Below are 16,596 nucleotides of genomic sequence, written 5' to 3'. Positions count from 1 at the left end.
TGTCTTCCAACCACGGGTGAGTTGGAAGCAGGTCAGCTGCCAGATTCTGTGTAGTGTCTGGCAAAACGTAGACAACATGCTGAGACTCTGGCGGCTATTTTCACTAAAGCGCTAGCATCTGCGATCAGACTTTCAGGGCAGCAGAAACAGATGAAGGACACAGACCTCCTGTCAGTCCAGATGTGAGAAGGAGCTGCAGAGTCTTGAGCAAGTGGAAGACGTATTCAGATGATTATACTGAAGGAGTCATGAACAGAACTGCAAACTCAACCTTGCAGCTACTTGCCACCAAAAGGAAGAGTTTTTACTGCCACCTTCGGCTTCAGCAGGTTGCTCTCAGCATAAACTTCACACCAACACTGGTACATTCTTGTCCCCTGATGAACTGGCAGACAACTTTTATTTTACTTATTTATTGGGAAGAGGGGTAGCTCCCTTCTGCCTCAAGTCCAGGAGTTTGCTCTCCCTGGAGCCAGCGGAGCACTAGTGCCAGGAATGCAATCAAAGCACGAACGCAATCGAAGTTGTTCAGGGCAAAGTGCCTGGGAGCTCCGCTGCCTTTTGGGGCAGGCAGTTAACAGCTCACCCTAACAACAGCATCAAGCTACAGGTGGAGGCTGAATTTTTAAAAAAGTGGAGGAAAAGAAAAAAAAAAAAAAGTGGGCATCTGAAAATCCCTTGGGAAAACAACTGTTGCAGAAAACAAGGAAAGTATTTCGTTGATGAAAAGTGTGATTATGCAACTCCGGGTCTATTTACTAAAAACTAATTTGAGTTTTGGCTTGCCTCTCCACACATGACTATACAGATTCTGACTACCCTATTAGTCATTCAGAAATGCAAAATCATCAGAGATTGTATTCCCGAGTTCTATTAATGGGATATTCATTCAGAGAAGCAACAGCAAGACCATTGTAATTCTTCCCCCTGCACTTTTAAACTGCACAGTTAATTGAGTCTTGAGCAACTAAAATAATTTAGCAAATAAAATAAAGCTATAAGAAAATTCTCTAGTGGGATGAAGCATCTGTTACTTTAGAACTCAGCCACTAGGAGACTTCAAATGGTACGAAGAAAGATAAATTCTAAATCTTAGAAAGCTAGATCTTATTATCTACCTAACATGATTTTACTTTAATTTGGAAAGTTGATATGGCCGCTGGTACTATTTTGTAGTATTGGAAACACATTTGAGGGCGACAGCATTGCAAGAATGTTTCCTTTTCTTTCAGAATGTGTCTCTGTAGTCTAACATTTCCTGACAATTAAGTAAATTATACAGTAGCTTATATTTAACATAGAGCAGTATCAAAGACTCTCACTGTGCTTTTAGCACAGAAATCATTGTGTTTCTGGCCATGCTGTGACTGAGAACTTAGTTATTTCTAATGAATCCAAAAGATGGTCATTTTTACTTTGAAATTGGTAAGAACTAACTTCAAAGATTAATCCTTTTCTTTCTGTAGATTTCTTTCAAAGTGCTAAAAGATCAGGTTATAATTAATCAGAAATTAATTAATACATTTTTCTTACTTTGCCATTACAAGAATAATACTTGAAATTTGTCCTGGAAGCCTTTAAATGTTTTTGAAAGTCTAGATGCAAGACTAACAGCTCCTTAATAATCTCTCTTTTCCAGTATGCTTTGCACATTGAACCTGAAACCTTTTCCATTGAAAATTCTTTTAAAATCTGCATCAGAGGAGGAAAGAAATCCGCTGGGGTTTGTATTTTATTTTTTTTTCCTCTTTTAAAATTGTTTACTGCTCTATTCAGGCTATCTTTCTATTAACAACAGTTTTTGCAAACAAAAAAATTTCTTCTTAGCAAGTACAAAACTTGGAACTATTTTGAGTCAAGAAATTGTTTTATGTAACAAGGCCATACTTTCTGAGAAATTATAACATATCTTGAATTTAAATTTACAGAAATAATATAGACGATATAATATAATATAATTTCCGTAACATAAGTTCTAGTATCTTTAATATATTATGAATATGGAAAAATTATTAGATCACACACATATCCATACTGAACAGCCACTATATACATGGATTCAAAGAGATTTAGAAGGATTCATTTTTTAAACATCAAGGAGAACAACAACTAAGTAAGCACGGACAGAATATCTAAAGGAAGGCCCACAAGAGACACCCATGAAAAAGAAACTGAGCTAGGAAACCAGGTGCTGTTACTGACCTTCCAGTATGTAAATCACGCAAAAAGAAAACTTTGTGAGAGTTCTCTCACAAAGAGTGTCCTCCTGTCAACATCTAGGCTCCGGTACAATTTAAATAACAGTACTTGATGCGGGATAGGTTGTACAGAATAATGTTCCTTTCCCACAAACGGTGGTTTTACCACCAGGGACACACATTCTAGACAAAAGTGAGAAGAGTAAAAGCCACCATGGTGGGTTAGAATAGCACTGACTGTTTTGAATACTAGCACTCTCTAAGATGGCTGCTATGTAGAACAGGTAAAACCAGCTTCCTTCCTGATACTAGTTGTAGATCAATCACTGCACAAACGAGGATACAGTTATAGGACAAGCTTTCCATTAGATCATTGTAGTAAACCAAAAAAGCCAAAGGGGCAAAGATGACAAGAAACTTGGAAATATGGATTCCATTCTCAGCTGAAATGATGGACAAAAATTCACCAGTTGGTACACTCGACATTTTACCTACATTCATTTAGTGTGAGATTCCTCCTGCTACCAAGCTGTGCTCTGTTTTTATCCAAAGAGCTTCCTTCATAAAAATTACTTCTTTAACCATTGGGAAAGGAGGCTTTTATCTTTCTGTTACCAACCATGGCAATGACTTTATTTCCTACTTTTTATAAATTCCCTGAACACAAGCCTGAGTTACAGCCTTTGATAATATTTTACAGCCTGTCTGAGAGGCACTTTGAAGATCCAGGCACTCAAGTCACCTGTTAAGAAGCAGCTTGTACAACACTTGACTACAAGAACCAAAGGCTAGTGTAGAATTTAAGAACAAGAATAACTTGACAGTTTAATACAGTCAGTTTCATTTGAAAGATCTTATCTTTAGACTTGCTATCACTTTTATCACAGTATTTGTGGAAATCTATGTATTCAAAATAGGATACACTGCAAACCTCCAGATATACAAATACTAAGGACATCAAGTGTCTGGTCTTCATATGGCAACCTTTATAAATGAGAGAGGGCAATACATATAAAAGGACTCTGCATTGAAAAAAAAATGTAGACAAAGATCATTTCACATGATTTACTCTAACGTTAAGGAGATTCCTAATAAACGATGCACAAACAGGAATGGAAAATGTCTCTATCAACAGTTCAGGCTCAGAATTTTAAAGGATTCCACAAATCATGGATTTCAATAGTTCTTTCAGAAGGACATGCCTGAGCGTGTCCAAGTAGATAGGGCTTAACACTGGGTGTTTGAGTGAGATTCGGAACTTCAGCAATATTTCTTCTGGAAAGAAAAATTATTATAAACTACTAGTATCAAACCAGTAAACATCTAACTTCTCAGCTGTGATCATAATCTATTCTGCAACTTGGAAACGTCTAGTTATGTAGGCAGGAACACAATTATATACCACAGACAGGTAATTTATGGGCAGCTTTGTAGAAGTGGTACTACTTGATCAGCAAGGAATTATATAATGCACAAAATGTGGGATCAGCCACAGTTACTATACCTGCTGTCTCTCTCTGGGATTTCTTTAATAGCAATTCTGACTTGATTGCTCAAATCTCGTCCTGCATATACAATGCCATAAGTTCCTTTCCCCAGAACGACACGCTCACCATTTTCATCATATTCATAATCATACTGCAAAGCAAACAACAACAACATGAAATGAAACAGAGGGATAAGATTTATTCCATCTGACACTGTGCTCATAACTAAGGCACCTAGGATGCTAATTGCTTTCTGCAAACTATGGAGAAGGAAAGAAAAACATTTCAAGATGACAAAGCAGATACCGTGCAGGCATGCCTGTATTCCTCCACTGACTGTGCAGGAAGCACTGGCTTCTAAGGTAGCCATTGCAGGTAAGTGCATAAAGCTAAGCTAGCCTTTACCTGTTCCAGGTAGTTATGCTTCCATGTCTTACCGAAGTGCATCTGCAATTCTGCTGGCAGATGCTGTAAAAAACAAGAGAAGACAACAGAGGGCACTCTGCGCCAAACTGAGAACTTGGGCTCCCGCACAGACATAGAAAGCAAGGCAGGATACACTTAATTTGTTCCAGATGCTCTCCTGACCCAACCACATCTTCCAAAACCAGTACAACCTCAATTTTGCCAGTGCCAGGTCAGCCAGCGGAGTGTGCCAACAGAGGTTAGTCAGGATTGCAGTGTATTAAGCATAGTTTCGGCTGAATTTGAATTTCAGAGAGTTTAAAGCCAGTCCAGAAACAGTCATTAAACAGATTATCTGATCTGTCCTCTTGTGTAACGCAGACATGTAATTTCACACACTTACTCCCATGCTAAGCCCAGTAGTTCATGCCTAGATAAAGTATTTTTTCTTTTCCTCCAAATAAAGACTGCTACATTTTTAATGAAGGACAGAATCCAGTACTTCTTTTAGTATTGTGTTTCAACAATTAGTTACTCTCATGCTGAAGTCATGCCTCTTAATTCAAATTTCTTTGGTGTCACTGTATTTCATTTCATTCTCTTCAACAGATTACAGAGACCATTAGCACATAGTAATTTTCCCTGTAAAAATACTTACCCACTGTAATCAAGTCACCCACTGCTTTTCTTTTTGCTAAAATAAACAAATTAGGCACCCTAAGGCTCTCATTACAGGGTATTTTTCTATCCCACAAGTCACTCTAGTGGTTTCTGTTTGTCCCATCTCCAATTTCAGATGTATTATAAAATTCCAGCATCAAAACTGGGACAGAGGGCTTTATTCATTATCCATTACTGACTCTCTCAGTTAGCTCTGGACGTCTCTAGTAGAGCTTCAGGACACTGGATTTTCACATGATAGGACGTGGGCTTAGGTATTCTATCCTGTTCCCTGCCACCTAGAAGAAAGCCTAAACACCTTAAGTACCACATTGCAACCAATGGCCTCGTACTCGCTTTTTAACTGTGTATGTTCAGATAGAAACCCAAGGTGAGAATGCAGCATGTAATGGCATACCCAGGCAAGCTGGAACTTAGCTAATGGGTGGCAGCAGAAGTAGGGCACCCTAAGCTTCAGTGTGAATTAGTGGGCTAAGGGTATAAACAGGCTCCCAGCAACACCAACACCATCATCATCTGATTTGCATTTGCTGTTCATTGCCATGCTTGCCCACAGACGGCAACTAGCAAGGGACAAGCTTTCCCCTACTACAATTATATCGTTACTTGCTGTGCAGACAACCTGCCAATAATGTAAGTGTACATGATTCCAGTGATGCATGAAACAGACAACAAGCAGTCTTTAAAATTTAACCAGATGTTAATGCTGCCTGACTAGGATTACACCCTCAAGTAACTGTTACAAGAGTCCCTCTGTAATAAGCAGGACTGCAGAATTCCAGAGTTGAGTACCTTTTTCAAGCGAGTATGCTAACTGAAATACGAGAGATTTAGCTATGCGAGTTATAAAAACCACATGAGGACCATTAAAAAGAATCATTAATTTATAAACAGTAGAGGATAACACTTTGAAAACAATAACTTATCTAACTTCTTCCAGAGAAGGGATGAGTAATTTACTCCCTTCAGTGAAATGCTACACAAGAAGCCCCAAATTCTTAGTACGTTGAGGGGCAGTGGGGAGTAAAAATACCTCTAGAGAGTCTCCATCACATTCTCCTTCCTCTGTAGTCTTCCCCATTTCTTCATAAAGAAAAACAAATACACACTTGAGACAGTATGGGGACAGAGAGAATGCTGCTCTCTAAAGTAATGAACGAACCAAAATAGGACTTTAAGTATAAACTCAGCGTAAAACTTTGTTTGTCAGCAAAAAGAAAAAGAATTGTTTACATGTAGAATTAACAGTCAAAATCTGCAGTTTTCCTAGTTCTTTTACGCACTCCTTTAATATGTGCAAGACACTGATGATGTCTGAAATTATTAATGGAATTGATATTTCAAAATCTACGAACCAGGTGAAATTCTCACCACTGTTTCTTTATGTCCAATGAAAGCACTGAAGCATCATGAGAAGCACCTAGAAGTCTTGCCTCCATTCAGAGGAGTTTTTGTAGTGCAGGAAGGTTAGCTTTAAGTTTTTGCTTGAATGAAAAGGGGGTCTATTTTACAACTTCCCGTTAAAAACATGTACTAGGTTAACAGTTGGACTTGATGATCTTAAAGGTCTTTTCCAACCTAAACGATTCTATGATTATATACGACTTCTACCCCTTTGAAAGAATGCAAGTCCAAACACCATATCATGCTAAGGCATTCCTTGCTTGTCTTCTAAGAAGTGCTCAGATACGAAGGGGAATGAACATGCTAGAAGAACCTATGTGAACCAGAATGGATGAGAGGACAAGCTAGGGAGTTGGGCTGGGAGGTGGCCACAGCTAATAATATGGAATACTGCTGTGATTTTTCATAAAGTCGCAGCATTTTTTAGCACAGAGACATGAAATTTCCTCTGGGAATGCCTGCTGGATCAATTCAAGACCACAGCCTTCAAAGCTTATGGATCAGAAACGCAGCTTGAAGAATCTGAGTCACCCCTAATTTTGGGCATCAAACCCTTGCCAAGCTTCCTGTAGGGGAAACTGGTACAATCTCACTTACGTGAATAGGACGCTAAAGTAAAGGAAATCAAGTGTGCCACTTCTTCATAATTGTAAACAAAATTTTAGTTACAGTAAAAGCGAAATCTTGACCAGAACCTGTGGTTAGGCCAAATGTTCCCACTTCAGAAAGTTCATTTTAAGTTTAGGATGCTTTGTGGGATTGGAGGCAGCAAACACTTGTAGTAAGCAAGCCTTAATATGATAAGTATTAGAAAAATAATCCCACAAAGTGTGTAATAAAAAAAATAATTAAATTTGTCACCATGTTTGTTTCTAATGTTTGTCTGAGCTTGCACTTTGACACTTCAAACCTCATACATCTCCAGGGTACTGTAGTACTAAGGTTTCGCATGAAAGAGTGATCACTGAGGACGCTCAGATCAACTTTCACCATAGTTCTGAAAGAATCAGTCCCTGTTGTGCATGCAGACACTATCTACCCCATCACAGGCCATTTTTTTTTCTGAAATAACAACAGTGACACACCTTCTGCAATGAAGTTCTGTGCAGAAATAGATTTGAAAGTCGTCCGAGTTGTGCAGCACATATAGGAAACAGCATCGTTCTTCAAACTTTGAAATGCTGAAAGAACAACCAGGCAGCACATGTTATTGGAAAGATGCATTCAGACTTCTACTGGCTATGTCAAACCATACAGATTTAATATGGGAAAGCACCAGATTAAATTTAAGAAACCACAGTTCCTCCTTATTGCAAGATTATACTCCTGTATCCTCCAAAGTTCACATTCTCGTTTTCTATCATTCAGCTTGCCTCCTAGTCCACACATTGCCCAAGAAAAAGTAGGAGCAAAGAAGTTCATAGGATTATTTCCATTGACCTGAGTAATTTTTGTCCTCAGTGCATTTAGGTAAGGCCCTTAACTTCTACTCCTGCAGGCAGGATGAAACATCCTTTCAGGATCACATTAGAAAGCTAGACTTCGAACTCAAATAATGAGTTCTTTCCGCTTCAGAAATCAGCCACAGCTCAGTCCTGAATACAAAAATTTCTGATTGGTTCCCTGTGAATTGGTACATTGATAGTATGTTGGAAAAATATTTTAAAATTAAGTCAGCGTCAAAAAATGAGGTGAATGACTTCACCACCCTTGCACACCCACGCCCTTCTTTGGTTTTGGTTTTATCTGCTGTAGTAGCAGAACAAAGATAACGAAAAAGTACATATGCCACTTTCTTGTGTATGTATAGATGTCTCAACAGAATAGGTGCAAACTCTGGTACAGTTGTCAGTTTTCTACCCCAAGTAGGCTGCAACTCTTGCAAAGATTAATTTACCAGAGTTGTTCTATATGCATGTCATTGTCACTACTGTGCTCCTTATAGAAAATATTAAGCATTATTTGAAATAGCTCTTTCTGTAACTTTGTCACACGTTAAGTGCCAGATGTCAAGCTGATGCAGTGTAATTGATTGTTACCATATTAGAAAAGAAAAAAAAAAAAAGATGGCTAGGGTGTTACAAGGGAATATAACGCAGGATTTGAGAAACCAAGACAAATTAAGTCTCTTTAACATTCCTAAAATACTGCACAAACCCCACAGTCCTAGTGAAAATGAATCTATTTTAGCTGGATCAAGATAGCCATCATGTTTCCAATTAATTTATAACACAATAAAGTAGAAAGCTCTTCTATATCGTGCCAAAGTATTAATGGTTTGATAAAGATACCAGTTTTTCTTTAAGTATCAGGAAATACTTGTAATTTTCAACCTTTAATACGTGTCTAAGGTTGTCTGATCCTCGCTTCCTTTGATGATTCCTCTATTGTAGAGCTCTAACTTTTGATAAACATGTGGCTCTTTAGACAAGCTGGGGGGCCTACCTTTCATAAAGCTACTTATGAGAAAAGCAAGCTTCATTATATTTGTCTTTGGGTGTGGTGAGTCATTCATTTTTATGTTAGAAAAAATTCATAAGTACTAAATAATGTACACATCTAGGAAGGCAGTCACTGTCCCCAGTTTATAAACTAGCTTTTAATCCAAGTTTTTCAAGCATATAGGTAAACTCTCTAGATACGGAATAACTGGTATTAACAGAATTACTCATTCAAGTTCCATGTGAGACTTTAAACATTTTACTGATTAAATTGTCAGTTTAAACCTGACATGCACAGAAGCCACTAACACAGAAGTGAATAAAAGGGTAAGAATGTGGAACGTACACACAGGGCAGGCAAATTCATAAATATTTAAGGCCTTTAAGGGAGCGTTTACATTGCTTATATGTTGCTTTCCTCCCTGAAAAAAAAAAGTTGTTTTAAAGTGAAAAAAGGAAGACTAAAAAATACCAAGTTATAAAAAGAGACAGGATAATTTGCTCAGGAAATGCCTCATTCTGACAGCACACATAGTACCCACTGACTTCTACGACAGCAGAACTGGGGCTGAATTTGCAAAACTCCGAAGACAAAGAGGGAAGCACGATGCAGTGTGGCCTTGTGGCCAGCTCATGCGCATCCAGAACACCCCTCAGTCAACGAGAAATTGTGCAAATGCTGTAGCTGCTGCTTACTAATATTTCCAGATGAAGCAGCAGATTGAACAGTTGAGCACTGGCAGCAACCACAGAAAAGCCGTTCCGTGGCACTTCTGTCTGGTTTCTAGAAGCGTAGCAGCATAGACACCTACTGTTGTAATTAACTAGTCTGACGAGATTCCAAGCTCCAAGAACTTGGGATGGAAGATGATCATCCTTGTTGTCAATTCCTAAGCTATGAAGAAAACAGGATGCAGATCTGAATCTAAAGCTTCTTCACTGCTTCTAACACTACATTCATCAGCGTGACCTCTGAGGCACTCTCCCACGGAAACAACACAAGTAGCAGGTATTTCATAATCCAGGGCTTGTCCTGAGAAAGAGCCAACTTGTGGTCTAGCAACTTCAATCTGCTACTTTATTTTTTATTTTTAAATTGGAAAAATAAAGATGCTATCTTCTCAGTCATATGATGTCAGCTCTGCAGAACACTAGGGACTTTCCTGGATAACCTGAGATGCAAAGCACCTTGGGGTAGCAGCCATGTTCCAAAAGCTCTGACGAAGCCTTTAAGATTAACACTACTTTTTGGGCTGATTCAATTACAAACATTTGTGTTGAAGAGGTCAAGGCGGCACATGACAAAAGCAGAGTTATTTACATGGAGACACAAACTGCTAATCAATGAGTTTAAGCTAAACCCAACCACTATGACTCCCTGCACACAGAGTGTTATTTAGTACTGTGCTGCTCAGAGCGCTCTATATACTTTCCCAGTCCCTTTGCAATTCTTGAGAGCTGAACTCCGTTACTCATGAAATAAGACATTGATTACACCAGCCGATACGTAGCACACAGAAGAAGGGACCCCTCAGTCACTTGAAGTATTTACCAAAACCATTAGCCATTTCAATGCTAGAGGTCTCTTCAGACCTGCTGTCTCCTTATGTAAGGCAGTATATATTTATGGAGGCCTTTGTTGAAAAAGCCTCCAAGATGTACAAAGACCTGCCCTGTATGTTAAGGCTCCACCTCTAAAGCTGGTCTAAGAAGGCTGAGAATCCTCATAAAGCTGGGAACTCCCCCTTCCTAGACTGCTCTAAGTCTAGGAACTTCAAAGGAGCCAAAAATAGTCTGGATACGAAAATAGATTAGAAGCAAGCCCGATTCTGAAGGCTGTCCCACTCCAAAGAATACCTGCCTTCATAAAAGTAGGAAAAAACATGGAAAAGACTGAAAAATTAAGTGATCAGAAATTTGCATATATTTGGAAGAAAAAAAAAGAAAAAGAAAAAAAGAAAAGGCTTATTTCCGTTTATACTTGCATAAGATAAAGATTTCTCCCTGCAGCTCCTCATGGAGGCAGCCAGAGTTTTCTAAGAATTCACAGTGACTCTTGGCTCACTGTAAAGTCTTCCAAGTTGTTTTGGACATCTGTCCAGATAAACAGATTGGAAATTTAATTGACAAATTAAATGACAATTGACAGTTTAAACAACAAATGGAGGAGGGTACACCAGAAATGGTACTGATGACAGTATGGTTTAATAAGGGGAAAGGGGGGAAAAAAAAAGGGGGAGACACACACACACACACTAACTCAATACTTACTTTTTTCTTTTTTTTAGAAGCACACAAAAACATACTGTAACCAAAACCCAAACCAGACTGAACTAAGCCTATCATTGCAATTTTTGCCTAAAATAAGCTGAATCCCACAGGATTGAATTTCTGTGCCTATTGATAGTTTGTTTTTTTAAGTTACTTTTTGGAAGGAAAAAGAATCATCCATCTGTGCAAAAACATACTGCAGACATAGCAACAGCTTTGTGTGTATGGAACAGTTATTATTAGAACAGAGCAATCACTATTTAAAAAAAATACAAGATTTCTGGACTTTTTTTTAAAAAATTAACACTAAAAGCAAACACTGAAGCAGGAAGTTGCAGGATGCAGAAGTATAGATAAATCCTAGAAAAAGAATAATGAGGCTAAGACGAAGAATTGATCCAAAGAGGTCACAGCAGTGGTAGAACACTACTTTCTATCAGAAAATACAAATTGCAAGGCTGGACCCTGCCAAACACCCCACATATTACATTCAACCTGGGCTAGCTGAGCAGACCCCTTAGCTCAGACTCGGCACTTCTCTACTGACAATATGGCACACAGACCGGATTAAATCCTCTCCAGTAAACACTTCTCCCTAAAAGAAGTCTCCCTAGTAGACAGAAACCATTTTGCTGAAATCAAGAAAATAGATGGCAAAGTTTCCTCCTCTGTCATTATCCCACAAGCCCCATCCCAAAGAGGGAAGTGTAATGAAGAAAATAAAGGTGGCCTTGAACACATAATATTGTTCTCTTCTAATCCAGCCAAGGCACGTGTCACTCCTGATCCTATTATTTATTAATCCATGTTAACGTACTCCACATGAATCTTTGGGAGGTTTGGAGTTGTTTTTTTTCTTTTTGTTTTCTTTTTTTTTTTTTTTTTTACTGCCTCCTTCTTCTTCTATTGACTCCCTTTTCCATTCTCTCAGACAATCTTCCAGTTTTCACTTTGTGGTCTAACCACCTCTCTGCCACTCTACATTGACAGACGCTTCTCCTTCTGGGCCTTCTCTGGAACAGTTTTACTGCTATACCCATAACAGACACAGAAACAAAAAAAAAAACCCCACCCAAATATACACACTCAACCAAACCCCTACAACAGGTAAGGAATTAGGATACTGCAAGCCACACTGATCTTGTCAGTGTCTCATATCCTCCCGCTCTGCATCCACATGTTACTACCTGGCTTACTTATTCTGTGCACCAAGCAGCTCCTGGCTGTGACAGAACTCAGGTGAGATGACATGAAACACTGGCAGTTATTTTAGTTCAACCTTAATTAGCATAAAGTAACTACCAACCTTTAGAAAACATTAGGGTTTTTTATTTAACAGGCTATGTTTGCTAATTTTTACATAACGAGCCCTGGGGCTTCACTTAGAGTAGGGCACCACTGAAAGTACCTGCAATACTCTGCTCCAGTTCCGTCTGTTACTCCACCAAGGTCCACAGCAGCAGCTTAATACAATACTCATTCATTTACTCCTTTAATTTCAAAACATGAAAGGGGAAAAAAAAGAACCCCAAACAACTTACCTTACTCCCCTGATAGAAGCAGCACTGAAGTTCCACTCGTGGATACCTTTCTGTAACACACAGAAACAAATGAATAAATAAAACATTCCCTTTTACGAATGAAGCGCCAATAGGCATAACTTCTAGCCTGGAACTGAAGAGATGGAAAGGGAAACACTATAATTATAACACCCTATTACCTTTTAACACTTATTCTTCAGGGAAATTTTTTCCCACCCAAAACCAAAGGGACAGAAGTTCTAGACAGAAGGTTTGGGTTGTCTGTTTCTTCGCTGTTTATTCTGCAAACACATTATACTATTTTAGAAAGCATGCAAAACAACAGATCAGAAGGGCTGCCAGTATAGCCTGGTCTGGGTGCTGAACTTGGGGACACATGCGACCCTCTGGAAAGCAGGGGGAAAAAATTTCCACCTCTGGGAATCGCAAGAGCCTGCTCCACGTGCTCAACGCCCCAGCACGTGGGAAGACCAGGCTGAGCCCGCCACAAGCAGGAAGCCTGATGCTGGAGAGCAAGTGGGAAATTCTTGGAAAGAGGGAGGAATTGCCCAGGGAAGGAGTAAATCTGAAGGCCAAGCCTCCAAAGAAACAGAAAGGAGACTATTTCCCTAAGAATCCAGAAGAGAGCAGTATGAATGTACCAAAACCCCTAAGAGCTGCTGGAGTAACAAACGAGACTGGGAAAAAGAAGCCGCCCTAAGAAAACACAAAGGGCCAGGCCTCACTTACTTTCAGATCTTCAAAATTTACATCTGTCACATTCAGCAGAACTGAGTTCTCTCTGTAGACAGTCATATTGCTCTGTGTTTATATTCCAATAAAACTTTACTGTAGGAAACAGAAGCCTTTTGTATCTTCTCATGAAAACATTTTCCTTTCAGGAAAAGGTGGAACTACCCCACCCCAAAGTCCTGGCAACCTTGAGATCCCACCACAATGAGCAATATATTTGAAGAAGCTCTGCTTTCTAGAGCTGAATTTCATTTATCATTTTAGTGACCTGAGCAATTAAAAGGCACAGAGACATTTCTTGCCAAGTACTTACAGCAGAAGGGCACAGTGTCAAACACAATCACATGTATTCCAAAGGAAGACATGAAAATGTGTAGCTTACAAAACATTTCATGAATAGTGAAACATACAGAAGCCAGAACAGATAAGCTGCCAAAATAGTTGCACAATGTGCAGCAAATAATAGAGGAAATTATTCTCCCAGCTACAAGAGCTTTCTTCAAGGCTTCCTACATCAATTTTCTCCTCTGCAATTCTCCTCTTCCTGCTCAAATCACAAATCAAAAATCTTTCCTGAAGCACAAGCTTCACACTATTATAACTGTAAAGTGCAAAGCAGTAACTCTTCAATGTTAAATGGGGGAAGGGTTTCTCCAGTGGGGTACAGGGGCAGGAGAATAGCCCAATATTAAGAAAAGGTGGGACTACATCGTGAAGTGGACATACCAACTGATGCTAGTATGAAGTGTTTGTGCAACTACTATTCGAGTTGCCCACTTCTCTTGCATGAAGAAAGATCAACTCAATCCCTCTGCTAATACAGAGGGTGTATCTACACTGCCTTTTACTCCTCCCTCCATATACAAACTCTGCCACTTTCCCATTTTCCATGCTTGGAAACTCTCTTCAGAGCTTAGCTATTGGCACTTGTCCAATTCCCACTACTGGGAATAATCTAAAATCTAAATAAGTTAAAATATACATCCTGACAGGCAGAAATCCTCAAGAAATGTAACAAGAAGCGTAAGTACTGTGGGTTTTACCTGTCATCTACGTGCAACTAATCTCTCACAGATTCATGTATCTTTTACCACACCATGTTCTCAGGCAATGAAATAATATAAAAGTTATGTCCCTCAAGATCTTGCCAAGTTTTGAATACATTGGAGTAAACATATCAGGCGTGCTATCCAAATTCAGCATCTGTTCTTTGGTTAGGCAAAAAAACACCAACCACCCAAAACAAAACTCAAAATGGATTCAGAAGCCAACACAAAACAGAGACAGGCTGTTCTATTTCAAACTTGCAACAGCACTGCTGCATTCCTCTAACCTCATGTGGAAAGGGCTGCTAAAATTAGGGAACTGCAAGGCAAAGGTAATGTGCATTCTACAAAACATAATGCAATCTGATTTTTATAGGCATTAGTTTATGTTAAACTTGGGTTTATTAAAGGCATAAATATTAAGATACGCTGCTAAAAAAAGATATGGAAGAGGCCACATTATTTACCCTTATTTACATCATTTGCCTATTTATTACAAAATTGCTGGCTGCAGGGTCCACTGAGTTGCAGTTTGGATTTGAAATAGAAATTCATTTTCTTTGTGCGTGAAAGGAAGTCTATACACTTCATAACTCACAGTTCTTATTCTTAGAGCACTGATTGAATTTTGGAAAATAAGTAAGCCCATTAATTTATGAGCCAAAATGAACTGAAATTTGAAGTGTGAGCTGGTAAAGCTCTGACAGACGGTCACAGGATGACTGGGTAGTCAAGTGACACAGCTATGAAAAAGGCCATTGCTGAAACTATCAAGCAAAATAATCACAGTAGATAATAGATACATGAATGTACCATGAAACACTATTTATGGAATATATGTGCACATGCTCAAGTAAGGTTAACTCAAACTGGAACATAAGAAGGTATGGCAATGAGCTGCCATGTGTGGCCAGTACACCAAGCCTACTTGTTTTTCCTAAAAACAAACCCCCCCAAAACCCCACTAAGAGATACTAGAATTCTCCTTAAAAATACTGTACTGTGAATATCAGAGAGAGAAAGGAACCATTTAACATAAACACTGTTAGAAAAAACAAACGAGTATGAAATGGCAACAAAAATTCAGACTTCAAGCTGGAAGACTTAAAGTAACGCTCTTACACTTCACCAGCAGTATTCCAGTCTAGGCTCTTCTGGAGGCAGCATTCTCAAACCACTTTCCAGCACAAACAAGCATCTGTGAAACCTAGACTAGCGTTTCAGATGGAGCTTGATCACTTTGTGCAAAACATTATATGGCAAGAGTGTCTGCAACAGAGGTGAACAGGACTCAACAGTCCAGAAAATTCCTTCTAGTCCTATGTTCCTTCTTATACTATAGATAAGCTGCTTAACAGAATGGGCAGTATTTTTTGGAGGTGAACTATATCCACACAAAAAAAGCCTACCAAAAAAAAAATATGCAAGTACAAGTAACTTCCACACTAAGTTCTGAATACAGAAATACTTTCAGAACACACATTTTACAACAGCAAGGTTTACTCTGTAGTACTGACAAATCATTATTTACTGTGTGGTAAATTTTGACTTTGTTCAAGAATTGCGTACATTTATTTTTTATATTATTCTCAGAGGCTGAGCCTACTTGGAGAAACATCAGTCAGAATAAACCACAAATAAAGAGAAATTCATTGGTCTAGGCAAACATTTCAGTTTGTGCTCTAAATACACTATTTCAGCCACTCTCCATTTACATTTTCTCATAAACTCACAACAAAAATTCTAAGCAGTACAGCCTCACATACCCTGCATATAAAAATGTTTCTCCTTTAATAGACTACAAGTATGAAAACTGAAGGATATTACCTGAAAAATAGGTCTTCACTGTTCCATCCTGCAGGCAAACAAAATGTTGCCACAGAAGAACAAACAGTGCTAGTTCTTACAAATTGCACCATTTCCAGTGTTGTGCCTCCAGCTGACTCAGCCTCTATTACTCTCCGTATACCCCCCCCATGTTTCTGTGCTCCCGCACTTCTCCAGAGTTCTACGAAGTCCCACCAACAATTTGCTTCTGAAGCATCCCAGAATGCAATAACCATTCCAGGTTTTCCTGTCCCCTTTGCATCTCCAGATTTTCTAAGTTCCTTTTCCAAATACATCTGGTTATCTCACACCTTGACATATGGACTTTCCAGCTTTTTCAATTCCTAGACCTTCCGAGCATCTATCTATCCTTCTGCCAAATACTACTTTGGCTTTTGATTGATTCTGCTCCTATTTTAAGACACCAGACTCTATTACTTTCATATTAAAGGAGTATTTACCACAGCTGACAAGCAATATGGCAAGTACAGGAGGAAGATATTTGTGTTTATATAAGTAATTTTATGCTATGTTATTTGTATGATGACAGTGTATTGTAAATT

General features: G+C 38.8%; 1 protein-coding gene across 1 annotated transcript in view; it reads right to left on the bottom strand.

Annotated features, from left to right (window-relative positions):
* Positions 1-16,596, bottom strand: part of MAP3K5 (mitogen-activated protein kinase kinase kinase 5) — a 74,274-nt gene that overhangs the window by 22,336 nt on the left and 35,342 nt on the right. Inside the window, exons 11-14 of the mRNA XM_035899891.1 lie at positions 12,429-12,478; positions 7,251-7,356; positions 5,805-5,879; positions 3,703-3,836 (exon numbers count right to left, since the gene is read on the bottom strand). Coding sequence (XP_035755784.1) covers positions 3,703-3,836; positions 5,805-5,879; positions 7,251-7,356; positions 12,429-12,478 — 365 coding nt within the window. The remainder of the gene's footprint in view (positions 1-3,702; positions 3,837-5,804; positions 5,880-7,250; positions 7,357-12,428; positions 12,479-16,596) is intronic.

This window comes from Egretta garzetta, unplaced genomic scaffold (genome assembly GCF_000687185.1).
Source record: "Egretta garzetta isolate BGI_Z169 unplaced genomic scaffold, ASM68718v1 scaffold397, whole genome shotgun sequence".
In the NCBI taxonomy this organism is placed as follows: Eukaryota; Metazoa; Chordata; class Aves; order Pelecaniformes; family Ardeidae; genus Egretta; species Egretta garzetta.
Note: the sequence above shows the minus strand (reverse complement) of the source record. Positions and strands in the feature narration are given on the sequence as shown.